At 37.0% G+C, this 24427-nt stretch overlaps 4 protein-coding genes across 4 annotated transcripts in view; 2 read left to right on the forward strand and 2 right to left on the reverse strand.

The window, feature by feature from the left end:
* sgip1a (SH3GL interacting endocytic adaptor 1a) overlaps window positions 1–9891 on the forward strand; it is a 77049-nt gene extending 67158 nt beyond the window's left edge. The window contains exons 17-24 of the mRNA XM_056258841.1: window positions 934–993; window positions 2481–2592; window positions 3743–3898; window positions 6160–6292; window positions 6745–6947; window positions 7444–7508; window positions 8079–8243; window positions 8381–9891. Of these exons, the coding sequence (XP_056114816.1) occupies window positions 934–993; window positions 2481–2592; window positions 3743–3898; window positions 6160–6292; window positions 6745–6947; window positions 7444–7508; window positions 8079–8243; window positions 8381–8403 (917 nt within the window). The 3' untranslated portion in view covers window positions 8404–9891. The remainder of the gene's footprint in view (window positions 1–933; window positions 994–2480; window positions 2593–3742; window positions 3899–6159; window positions 6293–6744; window positions 6948–7443; window positions 7509–8078; window positions 8244–8380) is intronic.
* A 1415-nt stretch (window positions 9892–11306) lies between these two features.
* insl5a (insulin-like 5a) lies at window positions 11307–12818 on the reverse strand. The gene is made up of 2 exons (XM_056258807.1): window positions 12532–12818; window positions 11307–11613 (listed from the first exon to the last, which is right to left on the reverse strand). The coding sequence occupies exons 1-2, from the start codon at window positions 12701–12703 to the stop codon at window positions 11474–11476; spliced, it is 312 nt and encodes a 103-aa protein (XP_056114782.1). The 5' UTR covers window positions 12704–12818; the 3' UTR covers window positions 11307–11473.
* A 1078-nt stretch (window positions 12819–13896) lies between these two features.
* Window positions 13897–21139, reverse strand: dnai4 (dynein axonemal intermediate chain 4). The gene is made up of 17 exons (XM_056258808.1): window positions 21029–21139; window positions 20538–20697; window positions 19924–20108; window positions 19692–19801; window positions 19398–19554; window positions 19082–19221; window positions 18790–18975; window positions 18248–18433; window positions 17981–18114; window positions 17803–17889; window positions 17251–17402; window positions 16272–16429; window positions 15428–15531; window positions 15228–15326; window positions 14872–15098; window positions 14602–14755; window positions 13897–14500 (listed from the first exon to the last, which is right to left on the reverse strand). The coding sequence occupies exons 1-17, from the start codon at window positions 21076–21078 to the stop codon at window positions 14450–14452; spliced, it is 2340 nt and encodes a 779-aa protein (XP_056114783.1). The 5' UTR covers window positions 21079–21139; the 3' UTR covers window positions 13897–14449.
* Window positions 21140–21384: 245 nt separating this feature from the next.
* Window positions 21385–23203, forward strand: LOC130091153 (uncharacterized). The gene is made up of 2 exons (XM_056258895.1): window positions 21385–21577; window positions 22173–23203. The coding sequence occupies exons 1-2, from the start codon at window positions 21385–21387 to the stop codon at window positions 23201–23203; spliced, it is 1224 nt and encodes a 407-aa protein (XP_056114870.1).
* Window positions 23204–24427: the final 1224 nt, after the last annotated feature.

Here is a 24427-nt window from a genome sequence, read left to right on the forward strand (position 1 = left end):
TACTCATGTTGTTCTAAAGCCCTTCGCAATTAATTCTTCCATAGAACAACTGAAATAACAAAAACAATATAAAAGCACCATAAACGTATATGTTGATTTAAGTTTGTTTGAGGAACAGACTGAAATGTAAGTCACGATTTACTGATAATCTTCCTCTCCAGCCAGGATCATTAAACTCAAGAATCAAATGAAGAACAATTCTTTCACGAAAAATTTCAGAAGACTTGGAATATTGTGCTATGATACTTTATTGTCAAGTTGCTTTAGACACCATCATCTTCTTAATGAATACACGTAAATGCAAGGGTGCTTTTTTGTCAATTTTAGAGAAAAAGTTACAGTATATGGGTTTAAAATGTCAAAAGGGTGAGTGACTATTACAGAACGTTTCATTTTGGATGATCTATTCCTTCAAAAGTTAAAAAATAAGCTGTTTAACATCATCCTTGAATCCAGAGGCTTTCGTTTCTAAGCAGCTCAAATCATCTCAAGCGTTCATCTGTCCTGATATTATAAACGAATCAGAAGGTTAAAATATTTGATAGAATATCATTTTTGTACACTCTTTGAATCTCCCAGCTCTCAAAAAAATTGAAGTTTGCACATGGATCCTTATTAATAACAACTATAAATCTGAAGCTAATAGCACCTTAAATCCGTAATTCGTCTTGCTGCAAATAAAATGACTGATACTTACACAAAGATTGAACTATTTTTATTGTTTTCCCTTTTGTGAATGTCTCACACATCATATTCATCCCCATCTAAAGATAATTGTGACCATCTTTGACCTTTGACCTGTGCCCCCGGCCCCCATCATTGTGCCGTATGATGGACCTGTGTGTGACTCACGCTACTGTCCTTCTCTCCCCTTCTCCTTCCCTGCCTCTCCTCACTCCCCCCGTCCTTATACCTCCTCCCCCTCCAACACAGAGACAGACCAGCCCTCCCTCGTGTGGTTTGACAGAGGCAAGTTTTATTTAACCTTTGAAGGTAAGTTGGGGTTTATATCTAAGGACGTAGCGCGTGCACACTCAAGTCTCATCTGACATCTGACTCCCCCCTTTCTCACGCATTCGTTCCTTCATCAAATCACCATGACATCTGCTTTGCTCTGTATATCTGCTTTGCCATTTAACTGTTCATCTTACAGTCACTGGCAGCTTTTCTGTTCCTTCACGACCATCATATTTCCTCCTGCGTCACTAATATGTCTTCTGGTTCTTGTGGCTCGTCTGCTTTGAACTTTTCATTTCGACTTTGGTCTTGGATCATCATAACACATTGCTTCAGCTTCAGGTGCATGCCATTGAAGCTGAGTGTTATCTGTTTCAACTTCCATTCAACTTCTCTTCCATTCTTTTTTATAAATACAAATTAATAGACTTGCATTCAAATTCAAGCATTTCAATAAAGACTAGAAACGGCTTCACGTAAAAAAGCATAAATTGTATTACATTCTGTTAAAAAAGAAATACTGAAAAACGGGTCAAAAATCACCTTGTGACTGTGATTCACTGTTTACCACAGTTCAAACCTCTGTGTAAACATACCGTGGTACAGTAATGTTTAGACACTTTTGAACGCTTAAGCCACACTGAAAAATATATCAAACCATGTTTCATCTTGCTAAAAATGCCACTATACTGTACCTTTTCTATTATTATTTGAAGCAGATAAAGCAAACTTTTCGACTTGGTTTGGTATTTTGTTTTATAATGCAAAGGCAGATTTTTAAATGTGAAATAAGTGTCCTTACGTTAAGGATCGTTTCCTAATCACTGAAACTTAACGACAATAATTAATACGTTAAATAATACAGATATACTTTATAGTTTTAATGCTACTTTATTTACCAATGTCTTTGCTGTTGACTTTCAAAGAGAAAAATTTAACGATATAAACAACCAAAATGCTTGTCTTTATTTATTTTTATGTTTTTATTTTTGAAATTAGTTATCCAGTTAACAGGCGTGAATTTACATTTTCTTGCCTGACGCATTTAGTGCGAAAGAGACACTCGTCGGCAATTTAGTTGTTTTTCTGCGTTGTGTTTGCTATGCCCAAAGTGAGCGATCTGTCCTTTGAGAGGGCATTAGGTGAAATCCACAGTAATCTTCAGCATTGAAAATAAGCTCAAAATAAGAAAATAAACTTGAACACTTTTACTGGCAAGTCCTAACAATGTGATCAAGACAAATAAGCAGAAAATAGTGTTCATCTGGAGAAGGCATTGTGCTAGATTTTAGGTCTGGGTTCAAGCGCCTTGCTAAAATACAAAGGAAGAAATTCGTTTTGTCAGCTGCTGATTGTATTGTTTGTCTTATTTGTTTGTATTTCCATTTCTCTCATTCTTTGTCACCCATGTATTTGCCTCTTGTGATGTAGCTCAGTGACTGATCGAAATTGTGTTTTTGTCTGTAAACACATTGTGACTCGGAGTCTGTGGTGTGTGTGTGTGCGTGTTTTTGTTCTCTCAGGCTGTTCGCGAGGGCCCAGTCCCCTCACCATGGGGGCCCAGGACACGCTGCCTGTGGCTGCAGCTTTCACAGAGACAGTCAGTGCCTACTTCAAAGGAGCTGACCTCAATAAGTATGACACGATATCTCAAAACAGATTCACATCTAGCTCTGTAGTTCTACTTTGTGTGTGAATAAAGAACAAAATGATTATTTATCCGTTTCTTCGTTGAGAAATGCACACCTAGAACATTTTAGTAAGAGATATTATTAAATGACATGAACATACAGCTGGCCTTTAGATATCTGTGTCTGTCTGTATTTTGTGTTGCAGTCTAAGGCTGTGTCCTATACCCTTAAATAGAGCACTCTTTGAGGGAACAGCCATTTGTAATGTTGTCTGAAACAATAGTGGACATTATCGAGTGCTCTTATTCAGTCCCATAATGCACCCCAATAACAAGTATAAAACCAATGTACACTCAGTGGCTAGAGAATAACCATAATGCACTTTGAGGGTTGCGCCAAATGAATTCCCGCTGCATTTGAATCATCCATCCATTCATTTTCCAAACCGCTGGTCAATGTTGCTACAGCATAATAATATCATACAGGTATAAATTCCTTTTTAATTGATTATTAAATTGTTTAATTATGGTTTGTGCATAGTTTCCATTACAGTTCAAAATAAATGTTTTCATTTCTACTGGAACAGCCAGTTTGCTAAGTTTCAAATGATTATTAAACAACAAGCACAAATTTTGCAAAAGCAGAAGCCCTTCTGGCGCACTCAGTGACCGAATTCAGGTAGTGAGTTTGATTTGATCCCAGTTACAGTTTAGCTCTTGATCAAATTTTAATATATATATTAAGAAAAAAAAAACGATATTAAGTTTTAATAGTTTAATCCTTGCTAAAGTTAAGAAGCTAGAGTCAGTTAAATAGTTAATTTTCCTTCCCCACATTTAAATAAATAAGTTACATTTTATGACTTGTACATTAATTATTATTATTTTAATGGCTTTGCAATGTAAGCATCATAATAAATATGTACATGAATATGATATGGCCGCAGCTGTTTTGGACACAGCCTTACTTTGAAAGCACATTTAAGTATTGGAACGTCATCTTTCTCCCTTGCTAATCTCTTCTGTTTATCTGTTTTTCTTTCTTATTCACTTTATTACAGCACATAAAATGTTTTATTGATCTCTCTGTTTCTAACACTGTTTCATACACCAGACCTCTCCTTATGTACGTGTTTAATAATGTCGCTCTCTAAGGTGTGTGGTGAAGATCACCGGAGAGATGGTGTTGTCCTTCCCAGCAGGCATCACAAGGCATTTTGCAAATAACCCCTCGCCCGCTGTGCTAACCTTCAGCATAACCAACTACAGTCGTCTGGAACACGTCCTTCCTAACCCACAGTTACTGTGCTGGTAATAACATTGATCTAACATCACCTACAACAGAACCTTCACAGACCTTAAACCCCATCATACAGTATGTATTGATTAGTGATCATTACAAATGTCCTTATTAGTCACACAAGTTAAAGGGTTAGTTCACTTCAGAATTAAAATGTCCTGATCATTTACTCACCACCACGTCACCCAAGATGTTCAGCTTCAGTCGAAAAGAAATTAAGGTTTTTGAGGAAAACATTCCAGGATTTTTCTCCATATAGTGGAGTTCAATGGGGTACAATGGGTTGAAGGTCCAAATTGCAGTTTCAATGCAGGTTCAAAGGGCTCTACACGATCCCAGCCGAGGAATGAGGGTCTTATCTAGCGAAACGATCGTAACAACATTTATATACTTTTTAACCACAAATGCTCGTATTGCACTAGCTCTGTGATGCGCCACACATTACGTAATCAAGTTGAAAGGTAACATGCGACGTAGGCGGAAGTACAGACTTAGTGTTTACAAAGCGAACGTGCAAAGACTAAGTGAAACGCCCTTTACAAAAAAAATATATAAATAAAAGGTAAAACAACGATGTCGGACGATTTTGAAGTTGGAGGACAAAATTAGATAAAAAAAGAGTTTTTCGCCCTACGGAACCAGAACAATGCGTGGCGCATCGCAGAGCTAGTGCAAGACGAACATTTGTGGTTAAAAAGTAAATATATATATATATATATATTATTTTTTTATTTTTGAAATGACCGATCGTTTCGCTAGATAAGACCCTTATTTCTCGGCTGGGATCGTGTAGAGCCCTTTGAAGCTGCATTGAAACTGCAATTTTAACCTTTAACCCGTTGTACCCCATTGTAGTCCACTATATGGAGAAAAATCCTAGAATGTTTTCATCAAAAACCTTAATTTCTTTTCGACTGAAGAAAGAAACACATGAACATCTTGGATGACGTGGGGGTGACTACATTTTCAGGAAATTTTTATTCTGAAGTGAACTAATCCTTTAAGCATCAGCCATGAAATGTATGAATTGTTGCTTATGGACTTTCATAATTAGTAATGGAAGGAGAGTTTGTAACTCATGGTAATACTTAAAGGGATACTCCACTTTTTTTGGAAATAGGCTCATTTTACAACTCCCCCAGAGTTAAACTGTTGAGTTTTACCGTTTTTGAATCCATTCAGCCGATCTCCGGTTCTGGCGGTACCACTTTTAGCATAGCTTAGCATACATCATTGAAGTGGACAAGACCATTAGCATTTCTAAAAAAAAAATGACCAAAGAGTTTCGATATTTTTTCTATTTAAAACTTGACTCTTCTTTAGTTACATCGTGCACTAAGACGTAATGATATGACGCAGCGCCTGAAAATAGTTCCGTTGTGTTGACGGAAGGTAGCCTATTTTCAGGCGCTGCGTCATATCATTACGCCTGCTGCTCTCATGGTACGGCAGTAAAGTTTCTTGATTATTACGCAGGAATGAGAGTATAGTTCCTAGCCATATCAGCCTAGAAAATCGCAAGTTTACATTTTCCGTCGGTCTTAGTGCACGATGTAACTACAGAAGAGTCAAGTTTTAAATAGAAAAAATATCGAAACTCTTTGGTCATTTTTTTTTTAGAAATGCTAATGGTCTTGTCCACTTCAATGATGTATGCTAAGCTATGCTAAAAGTGGTACCGCCAGAACCGGAGATCGGCTGAATGGATTCAAAAACGGTAAAACTCAACAGTTTAACTCTGGGGGAGTTGTAAAATGAGCCTATTTCCAAAAAAAGTGGAGTATCCCTTTAAGTATAGTTAAGCGCATCTTCTCAGGGGGAGATCTCACTTCAGAATCATCCGTGTGCTGCCCACAGTCAGCTGAGGGTGACTCATGTACTGTATGACTAATCACATGTGATTCAACACTTTTGGAGGGTAGTATATCATTCTCTGTTTTCTGTGGGGATGTGATCATTTACTGTTTTTGCAAAAGCATTACTACCCCTCAAATGTTTGGGGTCTCTTATGCTGATCAAAAATACAGTACAAACTGTAATATTGTGAAATTTGTCATTTATTCCTGTGATGGTAAAGCTGAATTTCAGCCTCATTACTCCAGTCTTCAGTGTCACATGATCCTTCAGAAATCATTCTAATGAAACTACATGTACTTATTATAGGGTTAGGGTTTGGTTTAAGGTTAGTTGTAAGTAAGAAACGATAATGCCTATTTGTTTATTTCATTTGAGTAGGATTTGAAGATTGAATGTGCTTTCAAATTCCCTACAGTGACAGCACACAGCCAAATCCAAACTCAAAGGAGTTCTGGGTGAATATGCCAAACCTGATGACCCATTTAAAGAAAGTGTCGGAGCAGAAACCACAGGCAACTTACTACAATGTAGACATGCTGAAATATCAGGTGAGAAGAACCGAACCTCAAAGAAGTATCGACCACAGACATAAGGGCACCTGTAGTCATATTCGGTTTTAGAAAATCTACAACAGGTATTTGCCCTATATCTTATATAAACCATTCTCAATTAGATTTGCTTTGGGACCCATATTTTACTTCGGACATCAAGTAGTTATTTCTAGAGGGCTTTATACAATACAGATTGTTTCAAAGCAGCTTCATGGCGATAAACATCAAAATAACGATCAGTGATGCAAACGTCATCAAGTATAAGATAAGATTCTGCAGATCAAAAAAAAAAAACTGTCAAGTCAGTGTTGATTCAGTTCAGTTTATCATATACGAGTAAACAAAAATGTCCTTAAAAACCAACTTAAATGAACAAAATCAACATTTGCTTTTATTGTTTTTGTGATATTTGAGGATCATCTACCACTTGATTTCCCTCTGTGCATCAGGTGTTACCGAAGGGTCTACAGTCCACTCCTCTAAATCTAGCAGTGAGCTGGAGGTGTGAGCCCACCAGTACCGACCTGAGGATAGACTACAAATACAACGGTGGGGCCATGACCACTCCTGTCGCCCTCAACAATGTTCAGTTCCTCATCCCTGTGGACGGAGGCGTCAGCAAACTGCAGGCTGTGCTTCCTCCGGCTGCTTGGTGAGGGACTCTTCTAGAAATGACAAATCGTCATTGTGAAAATCAAGCATTATGATGGACCCTTTTCACAGACTGTGATGATGATGCGATTCCACGGTTATCAACATCACAAATCTAGTAAAGTTTCCAAAAATGTATACATTTATAACGTTATACTTGTTATAACGGTATACTTGTTGGCGTTATATTACCTTGGCAGTAATGAGAGAAAAATGAGAATTGATGCTGCTGTGAGAGTGGAAAGTTGTGGAAATGCTACAGATTTTTCTTTTGCTATTAGACTAAATGGAATACAAAAATGTAATTTGCTGTCTTCTCCCTACTACGACGATTTCCACTTTTGAGAACCCCCCTGAAATGTGAAAAGTGTGCATTGTACTTTAGTTATAGAGTTTGAAAAATTATACTCTGAATAGTTCTAGATTTGATGGAAGAGATCGTTTGACAATTTTCTTTCTTTCTAGATAATATACTAATCTTATTGGTACCTTTATAGGAATGCGGAACAGCAGAGAATCTTATGGAAGATTCCTGATATTTCGCAGAAGTCTGAGAATGGAGGTGAGAATCATGATTAAATTTTGCTTGTATATGCACTGATGTTCAAAAGTTTGGGGTCGGTAAGATTTAAATAAGTCCCTTATCCTCACGAAAGGCTTCATTTATTTGATCAAAAATACAGTAAAAACAGTAATATTGTGAAATATCTTTTTACAATTCATATATTTTAAAATGCAATTTTCTGTGATGGCATAGCTGAATTTTCAGCATCATTACTCCAGTGTACAGTGTCACATGATCCTTCAGAAATGAGTGAATCATTCAATCACATAGAATAATTTCATATTATTATCAATGCTGAAAACGGATGTGATGCTTAATACTTTTATGGAAACCGTGATGCATGTTTTTTTATTTTATTTTTATTTGATGAATAGAAAGGTCAAAAGAACAACATTTATTTGAATCATTTAGTAACATAAATGTTTTTACTGCCACCTTTTATCAATTTAATGCATCCTAGCTGAATAAAAGTATTCATTTCTGACCTCAAACCTTTGAACGATAGTGTATATACAGTATCTATAATAAATAATAATAAGTTGACTATTTCTTTTCTCATATGTTCAGGTGTCGGATCTCTGCTGGCCCGTTTCCAGCTAACAGAGGGTCCCAGTAAACCCGCCCCTGTGGCAGTGCAGTTCACCAGTGAGGGCAGCACTCTGTCAGGCTGTGACATCGAACTGGTTGGCCTTGGATATCGTTTTTCCCTTATCAAGAAGAGGTTTGCAGCAGGTGAGTTATGCGCGTGACAGCTGTTTTTGGGCCTAAGAATCTTCCAGAGAGTCAGAGTTCGGTTATTTTGGTTACGAAAATAAGTTACACTGCATGCATTTATTTCAAATGTACAATTGTTTATTCTTTTACCATAGGAAAATACATCGCAGACAACTAAACAGCATCTTTGATCCATGCAAGTCTGCATATTTTGGACCAATTCTGAATATTTAACACAGGACAGATCACAAGCCTGACCCCTACCTGACCTTATGGATAAACCTATGTAGATGTACGATACAGGTGGACCTCACACACTCCAGCAGTATTATATGAGTTGCATTGTAAATGTGGACCGTTTTAGGGTGTACTTCTTATATGTGTGAACTTTATTCACTTTGCAACATCTGTATTACTGCAGTTAAACGACCTGGGTTTGTTCGTAAGGTTTAGCCTCTATTTCTGTCCGATGTGTTATTGGCTGTGCCTACCTGAACCTGAATTCTCTGTATCCTTCTCTAAAAGTGATACTGAACATGTAATGTTTTTCTTTCTCTATGCATTCAGTTTGTCAAAAAGTATCACGTTTTTCGAACAAGGTAGCAAATTAGTACGGTAAACGACTGACTGTCTAAAAGAGGAATACGACTCTGCCACAAGATGGCGCTATACCGTTGCATGTAGTAAGAGGTCTTGCTCAAGCGTTTTTAGTCATGAAAACGTATTCAGGAATATCTCATTTTAATTTCTCAGTGAAGTCAGGTTAATCGAAAAACAATAGAATTGTTTTTTTTTGTTTTTTTTTGAAACTCTTTATAGACAGCCACAGCTTTATAAACCTCCTGCTTGCAATAGACACAAAAAATGATTTTCCTCAACAGAAAAGTCCTTTTAAATTGGTAATATATGACTTGAAGGCCGTTTGGTGTTTTCTTGTATTGTTAAATAGCCTTTCTGTTATTCCCAAGGGAACAGTGTTAGACATCAGAGTACACGACATCACTCTATTTTTATTTATTCATTATGTGTTGTATAAAAAAAGAAACAAGTTACACTGTATATGAATAGACTTTGAATGGTATCATAATTTAGGATCCTTGAAGTTTTTGACTTTTTGTTATCTGTGTAGTCGGGTAAGCTGTGTACAGTAAAATGCTAAGGTATAATTTTTAAATTTATTTCAGATATAAGTTTTTTAATTCAAGTGCAACAGAAAATTTACGCTATATAAATATATATGGGTCGGGGTGACATTTAAAAGAGAAAATGAAACGGGATACTGTATCTACCTAGATGCGTCATGCTTAATGTTATTATAGTGTTATGTATATTGCAGCACTATTAGTTCAACAATGAATTGTCAGCTTTTGGACATTGTAAATTCTTTTCTCATTCACGCAGATGTGTTTGTATCCAGCCTCTCCCCTCAGTGTCCTGAGCATGAGCCCCTGCGCTTGAGAACCTCTTTATTTTGCAAATGGTAACGGTCTCTGTGAGATGACAAGGTTCTTGAGTGGTTCAATGACCAAATTGTTTTTTGTTTTGTTTTTTGTTTCGTTTGTACGTGTATCTCCAGAATTGTCCTTTAAGAGAAAATAAGCTGCATATTTTTTAAATGTTTAAACCTATGAATAAAGTGAAAAATATTGTTTCTTGTGAAAAAAAATGTGTTACTGTTTAACTTCCCAGATGCTCTGATGTTCACTGTCAGGAACAAACATTTTGGTTACATCTTTGAGTGTCTGATGTAGACGTTGTGATGGTTTGGAGAAGATTACTGGTGCTTTGTGATTCATAGGTTTCCATCCACATTTAATGTTAAGGATGAGCGGAGCGTCGCCGTCCGTTAACACTGCATTGCATATTTTCTGAGCACTGTAACTAAAGGTTTTTTTTTATTGCACTGAGTTTAGTCGAAGAACAACTAGGAGTCTCTCAGCTGAAAGAAAAAAAAAACCTATGAGTTCAATTCTGTGTAGTGCTTAACCAGTATGTCTACATGGTCCAAAGTGAAATGTCACTCAGATGTGCAAAAGAAGTGAGAAAACTCATGTCAGTTTGATGTAAGTGGAGCTGTGTGTGTGTGTGTGTGTGTGTGTGTGTGTGTCGAGTTGTGTCTGTGTAGGAGGGTGTGTGTGTGTGTGGGTGTCTGTGTGTGTGCGTGTCTGTGTGTGTGTGTGTGTGTGTGTGTGCGGGCGCTGTCTGGTAACTGTAAATCATCTCTTCCCAGAAACATGTGCAAGCTGTGTTTGTACAAAAAATGTTAACAAAGATCTGAGATTACTTTGCTCTTTCCAAAACAATAAAGCCTGATAAATCGATGTATTGTATTATATTATAGGTGTGTGTGTGTGTGTGTGAGAATAAATACATATATTTACACTATAAAATTTTAAGTTCATTAAAATTAAAACAAATTTGAGTTGATACAACCAACATAAACTCAAAATATTATGTTATCTGAACCACATAAATTATCTAAGTTGATTTGACAAAAGAAAAATATGTTGTGATAACTAATCATGTAAAAAAAAAAATTACAGTGTATATATATGTACATATATACACTGTAAAAGTTTAAGTTCATTGAAATAAAAAAAAATGTTGATACAATGAAGGAGATTGGTTTAATCAACCACATACTTTATCTAAGTTGATTTGACTAAAGAAAAAATGTTGTGACAACAAATCATGTAAAAAGAATGTTACATATATATAAATTATTAACTAATATTTTGTAATCTGTCTGATATGCTCATCTGTGTTATGTAATATATAATAATTGTTTCATTGCACTCATTTTGCTCTAAATTGGTTTACCAAACAAAACTTACGAAGGAGTCGGACAATAAAATATTTGTGAAATCATGGTGATTTTCAGATTCACTGTTTAGAGGTTTAGGGGAAAACACATTTGATGCATACTGTATGCACTAATGTTTATTGACAAAGTTTGCAAAATAAAATTTACAATTAAAACATTTTAATCGCCACAATTACTGCTTTGCACCTCAACACCCAATTTCATTGGTGTTGATAATCATCCTCTTTTCATGGTGCAATTAAAAGTAGGCCTACAAGTGTAGCAGTAGGCTATGATCTAAGACAGCAGGCATAATCTATTGGCAAATTAAGTTGTTATGAATTCCTACCGACTGTACACTTTATAGAGAAGCGTTCATGTTCATCTGAACTCAACAAGGAAGAAAACAAAACAGGGAGACAAATAGAAAACGCAAGTTCAGTCCTCAGCAGAGAAACGTGAGGTCGCTTTTCTTGCAGCCAAACTGACAACAAACATTATCCACATCCAGCTCTCGCCTGATCAGGTCCGATCCCAGACTCTCACTAACATCCTCAGAGCTGCTGAGATCTCCATTAAAAAACCCTGTGGAACGACAAAGGCAAAATACAAAGTTATGTTAAAAACATGTGCGACTTGTTATCTGTATGCAATGCAGGTCTCAAGTGATGTGATGATGGCAGGTAGAGGATCTTCTGACACTCCACAGACAGGAGAGCATGTTTGCTGCACTGTGAAAATGACTTACTCCACATTTGTCAGTCTAATGGGAATGTAATATCACCAGACGTTGTGTATCTGTTGACTGCAGGAGACTTGATTTCACTGATACAATTAAAGCAGTGTTCTGTTAAATATCATCAGGATTGAAGGGCCAGAAAGAGGAAGAGATGCTTAGATACTCATTCAACCACACAGTCATTGGCAATTAGCAAAAGTAAGTAAAGTTTTGTTTACGTATACCTTATAAAACAGTGTTTAAAAAAATTCTAGTTTGCATTTGTCATTATATTCTCATTTATTATTCAATATTTTTCAGTATATTCCCTCTCGCTTTTGATAAAAAAGTTTCCATTTATTAAAACTATATATATATATATACTTATAAAACTTCATTATACTTATATATTCATATATATATCAATATCTACCCTCTTCCTTTGGAACTTATTTAATTATCTGGATTCAAATGTAAGCCCTAGTACAATTAACAGAACTTCTACCGGATGACGGTCTCGCGCACATACAACAAGTATTGTTTTAGAAAAATGCTAATCTTTTTTGTATCTATAATAATTGGATTCATTTGATTAAAATAGATAAATAACAACAATTATGTCTATCATAATCTATGTAAAGAGTTGTATTTAATAAAACAGTACCTTTGTTTCACTAATATAAAGTAAGCACATTTGTTCTAAAGCCCAACACTGAAACCAGCATTTAAGAGGCATGCGATGATTCAGAATTAGCTTGAACCTTACGCCTCATAAGCAAACTCACCTTCCATATCCTTCGGACTGAACCTCCTCCACCTGGAGCCTCCACACGTGTAGACGACCGCACGGATGAACTCTCGGCCACACAGCTTGACGGTCCTCACGTCAGCCTGGACGACGGACACGCTACACACAGCACACAGCAGCAGTACAGCAGGAGAATATAACATTCTCATAGTTGCTCCTCCTGTTCTGCCCTGACGTTTCCTTCTGTCTCTCTAAGGTCCTCTCTATCTTCTGCCAACCTCTCTCAGGTCTAGCGAACGTCTGATTTTCTCATGAGACTTAACCCCAATTTATGCTGGCTCATGCTGGACCGATCCACCTCTCCAAACCCCACCCAACACTTACTTGATCCCCTCAAGTCAAACAACTTTGATGGGAAAACAAAAGGCAGCAGGTATTTAGGTGCTTTACTGCCCCAATCTGGAATTAAATTACATCCTTAGGGACAAGCTGTTGTCTCTTAACATCTCCAGTTTAATGGTCTCATTGCAGTGATATTCTCCTTAATGAATGGATAATCTAGTCACTTAAAGACCAACGGTGCTCTCCGAGTAAAACAGATGTCCACTATCTATTGATGTGACCATCAAATTCTGTTCCCTTAAACCTAGTTGGCCTATGAGGAAAAAGGAGTGCAAATGAACAATATGGCTATAATCCGAGCAATTATGGTTTTATGGCTGATGTGCCCCATGAGATGAATAACAGTATGTCTACTAAGAAAATGACAAAAGTCTGGGGGGGGGGAATCAATACAAGGAAACATATCAAATGAAATGAAAAATATATGACAAAATGATAAGATATTTGCTTCACTGACTCTTGAATGTAATAACTTTGGTAACTTTGAATTTAATAATGCAAAATAAGAGAGGGAAAAATGACTTTTACTATGCTTCCTGGACTAATTAATAAGCAGTTTAGTTTCATTAATAGACATATTTATATGGCACATTAAGCTGATTAGGCAAGGCAAGTAATTATATTATATTATATTAAATGTCTGTTAAATACATTTTAATCCAATTAAGAAAGCTTAGTAAATGTCACATATTTTTTGTAATTTCTTCAATTTTTTTCTTTATTAAATTGAAAATATCACTAAAAGAGGCAGTGAAATAAATATATAATATAATATAATATAATAATCAAAAAACCTTCCTTCAATACAAAAATGTATGTGGGAAAGTTTTTAAAATGTATAAATGACCATATGCCATATGGGTAAAAAAGTTCCAGATACATTAGTAAATATCCATTTCCTGTCATAATGTCACAGCTGTTATTCTTAAAAGCTCTCTTATATAAGCTGAGTTGCATCTTTATTGCTAAATTGTTTGATTTGTACTAAAAAGACCAGATTAGACGCTTTTTTTTAGATGTAAGAGAGAACAACAGTTCAGTAATGACAGTCATTTGTAAAAGTGTGATGTTGTACTCATGTCGTCGATAAGCTGTAATGTGTGGCGGGCAAGTGGTAATAAAACTGTCCATTCGCACAGAACAAACACCTACATTCTGTCTGTATTTCCCACACAAAATGTTTGTATACAAAATATATTGTATTTTTTTTTAATAGCTTCAGAAGCAATGTTGTTATAGTACCTGCGTTGTTAACACAAGTTAACATATAACAACCAAAGGCTTAAAAATACATAAAAGACATTTTCATCTAATCAAAATAAAAAATAAATTCACTGTACTGTAGTTTACCTTAAAACATGCCTTTTTGGAGGAATATATTTATTCCTACATGGATGCACAATAAGGCACAAACAGGCATGTGTGCTGTAATCCCATTGTTATGTAAAATGGAGTCACTCAGTCTGCCAGAGGATATAGATTATGATGATGGAGAGGTAAAAACAAACAGCCTGATCCATCTATGAGCCTGTACCAGTCTTTCCTAATGCTCTTCAGTGTTGACTGGACAGTGTGGACTGAATTACATCCTCCAACGTCTCCACCTGCAGAAACACAAGAGACATAAATGATCTGGGCATTGCACTGAATGATTGAGTTCTTTGAGTTCTGTACGCCACATGGACATGAACAGATAAGGCCTCACCTGTGTGCTACCTCCATCTATGAGGTTCTTCAGCTTGTACACGGTGACCTTCCCTTCACTGTCCCCCACCAGAACACAGTCTGTCTCAGAGGTGAACAGAAGAGCTGTCGGATTCACTCCTGGACAGGTCGCGCTCACAATTGTCGGGTCCAGACTGTTCAAAAAAATGTAGTGCACTGTAAACTACTGGACATAAAAAAACTGAGCACTAAAATTTGAAGTTAAAAAACATTATTGAATATTATAAATGCACAGAACACAAGATCTTACCTGCTGATTCTCAGGTCCCAGATCTCCACCTTGCCCTCACTGACAGCTCCAAAGACAGTAGCACAGTGTGGGGACCACGTGATATCAAACACAGCCTTCTGTCCAGAGGTGAAACAAAGCACGGGTCTCTGGAGGTCCTGCCTCCACAGTTGAATAGTCCAATCTGAGGAACAACTCAGGAAAACGTCTGGACAGAACGGCGACCATGTCACCTTATAGACGGGACCCTGGGGAAAGGAGCAGAGTAGAAGAGAAAGAGAAAGAAAAGAACGTGTGAATGTTTAAAGGTGCATGAAAAGGGACTCCATATTGCAACCATACGACACTTTCAAAATTAGACAAACATTTCTACATACTTTGTGGGCTTTGTAAGTTTCCAAGAATTCTTCATTATATGAATAAGAGCACTTGTGAATATAACCGTCCTCTGTTCCAGCAAGGTAGATATTTGAATCCTGTAAAATAACGGCATTAAAGCTTACAACGAGTCTCTTTAGCAGCTTTTTGATATTATAATTATGTGAACATATAAGAGATGTAATACTGTAGGCCTCACATTAGAATGGAAATCAAAACACAGCCCCGGTGACAATCCTGAGGCCGCTGGGTTCCTATGCTGGTGGTTTGTTTCCATGTTAGGCGTCTTTAGTGTCATCAGGTCTAACTCAAGACAAAATATAAATTATTCAACACATGGCTTAAACATACAGAAATGCATCTATTTCTACTAAAACCAGCTCAACTCGTCAGTATTTTGCAATTGTCTCATATATCTCAATGATAAATATTTGTACATTAGGAAGGTGCAGTCACATTAGAGGAATTTCAGCAAAGTTTTGCAGGCAAAAAATGCTTTATTGGCCATTGTCAATAGAGTAGTGATATATGAAGCCCCGCTCACACAAAAGTCACTTTCTGTTGGTCAATGCTGTAAATTTATAAGAGCGAATCCTGCGTGGGGAACTCATATGACTCAACTCATCAATATGATACAACTCCCAATTGCATGGATTCAATGGATTGGACTGGATTTCACCTGTATAATTTCACCAAGCAATGGTAAATGTGACGCCACCTTAATACAAAAATATATGACTTTGAATTTCATTGTATTTACAAAAGAAACTTTTTTTTTTTTTTTTTTATATGCAGTTTTTATTTATTTATTTTAGCTCAAGAAACATTTCTTATTATTATCAATGTTTTGCATTTGACAGAATAAAGAAAGTCATATAGATTTGGGACAACAAGGTGAGTTATAAGATTATCATTTAAATTTTTTTGCGGGGTGGACTATCCCTTCAAGTGTGCAAATGCTTTTTGGGACCAGTGTTGTAACCCTAGACTATATCTTTGGTCTGTGGCTCTACACATATGTGTATCACATCTGTCTCACTTACCAACACATTCCAGGCATTTGTAGTGCACCCATTTGCAGATTCTTCCATCAGCTGACACAGAGATGAGTATTTCCCCTTTATCCTCTCCAGCCAGACCACTCTCATGATCAATCCATCTGAGCTGCCACACCGGACACGTGTGCATCTTGACGCAGTCACTGTGGCGAGATGACACAGGAGTAAAGTCAATCTAATATAAGAACATGCTTGTGTACATAATCCTGTCAACTCATTCAAATATAATTCAACACAGCATTATAAACACTAAAAAAAAACTTTAAGGTTAGATCTGATCTTTGTAATATTTCCACAATAATTAATTTGGTAACAGTTTATTTTAAGGTGACGTACATTGCTACATGTACTTACTATAGTAAAAACAGTCAATTATGCATAATTACAAGAAACTAACCCTAAACCAAGCCCTAACCCAAACCGTAACTCTATAGTAAGTACATGTACTGTAGTTAAATAATAATACTACTCAGTATGTATTTGAGTAAGTACAATTTAACTATTTCACCTTAAAATAAAGTGTAACTGTGTAAGTGTATTAATCTAATCAAAAATACATTAAAATTATTTTAAATATTAAAATTATAGCGAACTGCATAGCAAAAGAATGCTCAATTATTAACGTGGCATGAAACATTCGAAAAGAAGTATGATTTACCAGCCTAATATATGAATCTTCTGAATATGAGTAATTAATAGAATTTGACTAGATTTTAGATAAATTACCAGCCAAATTACTGAGTTTGATTGGCTGTATATGGGCTTTGACGTCAACAACAAAAGTGTTTTCCCCTCTATTAAACACTGATAGACTATTTATTTCGCTATTCTAACTATAAACATATAATTTAAGAATTTTTTGAGTCGCAAACCACTGATATTGAGAAACCTATTTTAAGTGTATGTTACAATCTGTAACTTCCTGCATGTAGCTGCTCAAGAGAAGAAATGCTCACAGCCCCACCTGCTGTCAATGATGGGCGTTTGTTCTGCGGCCTGGACATTATAAATGGCAATGGTGCCATCATGCATGCCTACTGCCAGCAGATTGGCATTACAAGCTGAGAAATCCAGTGCAGTGACTCCACTCTCACAATGAAAGATTCGATCAGGCCACTGAAACAAATGAACGAACATATTTAAAGAATGTTCACAAAAACTCAAGATAATATGACATGCTAAGGAATACAAATACAGGAAAAGAATACAGTGGCTATAAACAATTTTTTTTGGGGGGGGGGGGGGGGGGGGGGGGGGGGGGGGGGCACTGTATGTGAACACAACATTTAAATGAACAGCTCTTGAGAGGGATCTGATATATAAAATACTTACAAACACTGTTAAATTGGCTACCCAGAAAGCAACATAGTGTCGGCCCAGATCGGGCCCACATCTGGTACGCATTGAATCCACACATGTACCAGATGTGGCCCGGATCTGGGCCGACACTATGTTGCTGTCTGGGTAAATCTGCTATTCATCTTTGTCCTAAAGTGTGCGTGAATGTGCAGAATACCGTGGGGTTCTTCAAAGACCAGCAGCACACAAGTCCAGATTTCTGATCTTTGAAATCAAGCTTTCCATATCCCACGGCAAGAAGATCCTGCAGGGAAACACATGTTGTTCAGTCAAGATTTTTAAAATAAATAAAAAAATCATTTGTGGATGAAACATGTTGGTAAAATGGATAGTACTGGGTTTTTCTTGTTCCAGGTCATACTGCTGACATTTTGCCCCATGGTGAGTTCACACTCAAAGGCCCAAAGATGCTCAAGGAATGGACTCAGGGAGTTTTTAGACCCCATTGCCATCCGCACACAGTCTGGGTCTGTTCAACAAAGCAGTATACATATTCTAGCAAATGCCAAATGTTAATTTAAATTAATATTTAAAAACAAAGGCATTAAAATACTACTGTTACATTTAACATGCAATTTTAGATGCTATACAAAAGACATCACCCTCTATTACAGGCAGTTGTCTGTACGCAGCAAGCTTGGGCTGGAAGATATTGGCCAGAATCACCCTTTCCATCACTGCTAGGTCCTGCTTGAATTTGTCTGACTGTAAGATCAGCTCATGATCTGGCTCTTCCTCCACCAGAAGCACACAGGCCATCTTTTCAAGTTGAGCGCTTGAGCCACTGACTACATTAAAAGCAAGGATGAAAATGAATGTCTTTTTAACAATTTCCATAATGAAATGTGAAATAGCCTAATGACTTGATTTAAAAAGTCAAAAATAAAACAAACAGAAAAAAGAAATTGCCTTAAACATTTAAATGTATTATTATTATTATTATTATTATATAAGTCAATAATCGATAAAGTGTTTAGCCCCTGCTAAGTGAATATGTATTTAATGTAGTCTGGATCAAATTATCTTGTTTGTGCTATATTTTGTAGTTTTCTTTCTTATCCTAACTATGCATGATTATATGATTATATACACAAGCTGAGAATAATTACTCGAAATTGAATGTTTATTTATAAAAAAGAATTACCTGTACTGCTGATGCTGACCATAGACATACTCTGTTCAGGACCCTTAGGGTTCAGGTCCAGGTTACTCATGGAGGAGGAGTCTGGGACATCAGTCTTATTTCCATGATCAGACACCACTGTGTTTCCACTGACATCACTTTTATTGCAGAATGAATCATACATGTCCCAGATGGTGGACATGACAGCTGGATAGAGTGTTTGATGTGAGGAAACAAACAAACATTTGAATCACAATGAAGTGCCTTTTATTTTAAGGGGAGATTATAAATGGTCTTTGTATTGACATCATACCTTTGTCTACCATTGTAATGCTATCACATTGGACCTCCTTCGTCTTTGGTGCACCATTGAATGTTTGCATTGAGCGCTCCACATATTTATCGTTGCCCTGTCTGTTTTTGCACAGTTCTGTGTAAGTGTTGTTCCTTTCCCTTCAAAATGCAAGAAGAAAAAATGGTTTAGCACCATGTAAAAAGTGACTGAGCATGTCTAGCTAGTCAAAATAAATGTGACGTAAATGAGAAATATAAATGCCAAACGAGTCAAATGTCATCAACTGAGTTAATCTTAAAATGGAATTTGAATATTACTGGGAAATGTGACTCACTTGACTGCCTCAGCATCCTCTGAATCTTCTGACACGGACACTGTAGGAATGTCCAGCAGCCAGATAGTCTCTGTCTCAGTCAGGTAACAATCCACCACACTGTCCAATACGTCCTCCCTGACCTGCTCCTGCACCTCCTCTCTACGAGCCTGAACATCTGTATGAAGCAAGCACAGCAAAATATAGTGGAATATCACAATGTTATATTGGAACATTAATTCATCTGATAATTAATGAACGACATGAGTTAATGAGGAAACTTGGCTGATGAAAATATAAAATAAAAACAAAAACCTGAAAGACTGTTAGACAAGTCTTGTTTCACTAACAAGTCTTTAGTTTCATCAGTCGCTGATTCCAATGTCTGGCTTGTTCTGGATGCTGAAATGCTCCCAAAAAAAGACCTGACATGCCAGCAGAGATCACTCATTACTATAGCAACAACAAAAGTGATATTATATAATTATTTGTGGTACAGATTTAAGTGCTGCAAAGAAGCAACATTTTGACATTTCTCCTCAATTACCTAGTAAACGGTCCAGTAATGCTTGCGTTGGTGGTCTGGAAGGCTACCGAGGGAAAGTCTGTCATGGTAGTCCATGATGATGTGTCATGTGCAGGAAATATTTTTCCTTGTTTAGGTTGTAAAACCCCAGGATCTGGATTATATAATGGGCGAGGAGCAACGTCCTGGCCATGTTCATCAAACACCTGGTGAAGTAAGTACAAAAATGAATAAGTTGTCTTTAGATATTCTTTTTTTTTTCATATAGGGAATACAAAAGGAGGCACATGGCGTTAACGGTCAGGAAAACAAGCTGAGTGAAGAAGGTTTTGTGTTTGTTACAGGGGGCTGTCTGTGTGAACTCTCACAATTAAGCTGGTGTTCTGAAAAGGTCTCAAAAAAGAAAGAAAAAAATCTGGATTTTGGAGTTAGTTGAACCAATGTAAAAATGAGAAAGTTGTTTTTTCAATAGACATATTTTTTTGTTTTTGTGTGAAAAGAGGGTGGGTGGTGGCAGTGGGGCTCATTGGGTGCTCAGCACCCCCAAAGCTCTGACCCTAGAATCGCCCCTGTAGGGAATTATATATATATTCATATAGGGAATTTATGCATAATCATAATAAAATGCCCAATACCTGAACAGTGTGTTTTGGTGTTTGGGCCGAGCTTTTGTCAAGAACTTTACTGTCACCTCCCGAACTGAAGCTCTTCCCGCTGAGTGAATGGTTAATGGTTTTTGAAATGCTTTTATTCACACGAAATACTCCAGATGATACATTTAGAGTTTTGGAAGACCTGAAAGAAAGAGAAAACCTGCTTTAGCCTATCAGTTCTATAATATTTATTATGTTGACTTGAATATTTACATTTTCTCCTCCTAGCCTATGAGGAGAAAATGTAAATACTCAAGCCAACATAACTATTATAGAACTGAGAAAGTGTTGTTTAAAAATATTTTAGTTGTAGAATAGCACACCAAACCTTAGGACACTACTTATAAATTCATGTTTAAACTCAAATGTGTAAATTATCGTATGGTAACATGCTGACCGGCAGGTCAAACTAACGTTATTTATAAATGAAGTGTTTGAGTTGCTCTTTGAGCGTTTGTAATGTATGCACTTACTTGGCGACTTTCAGAGCAGGTCTCTTCTGTTTGACTGTTGTGTTTGACATGTTTCACCCTTTTAAAAGCAAGAAATAAAACAGAAGCGGTTGGCTGGGTGGCTTGAAGTTATCCACCTTATTCTGCTCTAAACAATGCGCGCTGCCATGACGACGACTCCGGTTGTCAACTTCCGGTTCGTAGCGATCGACCGGTAAGTTACTAGCAGAGAGAGAATGAGTTCAGGTTCCACATGTGCTGTTGTTGGTTGTTTTAACAATTCAAAGAAGATACAAAACTTTTTAGAAACTGAGTGCTTCGAGCATAAGATAAGAAGGAGAGAATGTCCGTGTCCGGTTCCGTATCAGCTACATTCAATGCCAGAGTGTAGACATTTAGAGTGGTTAGCTGCGCTAAAACTGAAACATCCACCGAAAAAGGTGTACGTCTGCTCGCATCATTTTGTTGACAAACGCCCCACGGATGACCATCCCAACCCGGAATTATACCTTGGATATGACAGACCAGTGGTGAAGAAGAGACGTGCAATTGTTCGTGTCGAAGCGACAGGTAAGCCACTTTTAATGTTGAATTCTGTTGAGTTAACGTTAGCTACCTCCGGTTGTTTACATTTTACAAAATATTTATTTTATTTGTGGGCAGCCTAACCTATATTTTTACAATCAATATGCCCCAGCCTGAAATATTCGTGTCATCTGTGGGCAGTCTAACCTACATTTTATGAATAATATGCCCATTATGTGGATAATATGTAATAATTTTATGTAACACTATGCCCATTATGTAATAATATGCCCATTATATGCCCATAATGTGTTTACATTTTTACGAGCTCCACCGGCCTGAAATATTCTTGTTATCTGTGGGCAGTCTAACCTACAGTTTTTTTTTTAACAATATGCCATTTATGAGTAAATATGTTAAAAACATGGCCATTAATGGTTTATGCCTTTGTCCACCGAATGTTACTGTAGGTTTAATGCTATATGAGTGCTATCTTTATGTGGGCTAGGTAGTTGTTAGCCTGAGCGAGGAAGAGCTTCCATCACCATTTATCATAAGCTTTTACTATAATGTTGTCAGTGTGAGAAACATGGACAGAAAGAGTTTAACATGTAGCCTATGTGCTCTTTTTTTTTTACAGCAACAGCAGAAGTGACAGACCAGGAGGATGAGGGCATACCTGAAGTGCCACAAGTATCATACAGCACTATTTCCACCCAGTGGGAAGATCCATTGCTTTGGGACCACAACTATGGTGAACAGCAGGGTGCTGATGAGACAGCCAAAGATGCCACAACACAAACTGAAGATTTCAGCTACTCCATGCTTCAGAGTGATGCCGATTCATTCCTCTACACTGGAGTCTCACTGGAAACCTTCAACTCTCTTGTTTCCACCTTAGATGGATTTGCTGAAAGGGCTTTTGTTTTGTCAGTGCGTGATCAGATACTAATGACACTGATAAAATTGAAATTAAATCGTGTGCTGGGTGACCTTGGTAGGCAGTTTCATGTGTCTCAGAGTGTTGCCAGTAAGGTTATCTCCTTCTGGATTGATAAAATGGAGGAGGTCTTGCGCCCTCTTATTATCTGGCTCCCAAAAGAAACCATTAAGGCCACTATGCCAACTGCATTCAAGAAGTTTTTTCCCAACACTACCTGTGTCATTGACTGCAGCGAAAGTTTATTACAGAAGGCGAAAAATCTTGACTCTAGAGGGGAGTCCTACAGCCATTACTACTCGCACAACACAATCAAATACCTTGTTGCTGTTGCCCCATGTGGCTTAATCATGTTTATCTCAACTGGATATGGAGGACGTGCCAGTGACAAATATATCACTATGAACTCTGGTATCTTGGACTATTTAAAGCCTGGAGACGAAGTCATGGCAGATCGTGGGTTCTTGGTTCGTGATTTGCTGTTTGAAAAAAGGGTCAAATTGGTTCTGCCTGCTTTCACTAGAGGGGGTGCCCAGCTAACTGAGGAACAAGTCACAGCATCTCGCAGGATTGCAAATGTTCGGATTCATGTTGAGAGAGCAATCAGACGACTTAAAGTATACAAGATCTTGTCTCAAGTAATACCAATAAACATGACCCCCAAAATTGAAAAAATCCTCAGAATCTGTGCGGCCCTCGCAAACTTAAGGGGTGATCTCATCTGTGAGTAATAAGTGAAAACAGTGATGTTCTGAGGTTGTAGTTTCATCTGCACACACACACACACACACACACACACACACACACACTTTACACATCTACATAAATTGCTCCTGTATATTTCATATTGACACTCGCTGCCTTTTTTAATTTTTGACTGTTTATATTTACTCTTTGTATGAAATTTAGCCTGAAATGGTTTTGGATAGTCATGTTAATTCAAAAAATCTTGTATAATATGAATTACTGTTTTTTTAATATTTTTTTTATATATATATATATATATATATATGATATTTGTATTTTTGTAATTGAATTTGTCATGAAAATAGCTTTGAATGCTGATATGGCATTAAATAAAATAATCTGAATCTGTAAGAAATTTGTTGTTATTATTTGAGTTTGTGTACAATAGATTTTATCAGATTTGCATACAATTTTACATGAACAACATTATGTATTCATAAATATTCACTTATGTACAACAATACTTATGCTCAGCATTTTTACATGTATAAAATTGTTTGGGTAAAAAAATTAGTTTTCATACTGTTAACAGCAGCAGCACCTAACAGTTGTTTTGTGATTTGAACTAAATGTTTCTGAGGGATATTTTCTATTAATTCATTATGCTCATGTATCTGTTCTGCAGTTTCAGTCGCTGACCAACAAATTCATCCACAAGCTGGGGCAACATTGTTGAGAAATAAAATCTCTTCAGATGTCCTACCCTCTCCAGAACATAGGGCTCATCAAATGGTACAGTGAACATAACTGTGTCAATTGGGCTCCAGATAAACAATTTGGCCATCTTCAGACCGGCACAAAACATGCCTAATTGTATCTGCATGTAATATCCTCGACTACCGGTTTTCTGAAGTTGTGGTACTCCATCTACTAGCTTGATGTCACTGCAGTTATGGTCAAGTTGATCCAAGAGGGTAGAATGGAGTTTACTTGGGACGGGACATTTTATTTCGAGTAGGACAGATGAGTCAATTACCCCATCTGGGCTGGCTGACAACCATGGCTCTGTGACACTAACAACGATGCCCCTGTGTGTAATACTCATGCCTTGCTCTCGAAGTGCATTACCAGCAACCACCTCATTCTCCTTACCATAGTTTGTGGCATAGTTGCCACGAAAGGAGGGGTACAGGTGCTCTGCCATAAACTTATCAGGATTGGTGGATGCTCTAGAAGGAACCTTTTTAGCTGAACTTGCAGTTATTCTC

Source organism: Rhinichthys klamathensis, unplaced genomic scaffold, assembly GCF_029890125.1.
Source record: "Rhinichthys klamathensis goyatoka isolate OS25496 unplaced genomic scaffold, OSU_Roscu_1.1 h1tg000160l_1, whole genome shotgun sequence".
In the NCBI taxonomy this organism is placed as follows: Eukaryota; Metazoa; Chordata; class Actinopteri; order Cypriniformes; family Leuciscidae; genus Rhinichthys; species Rhinichthys klamathensis.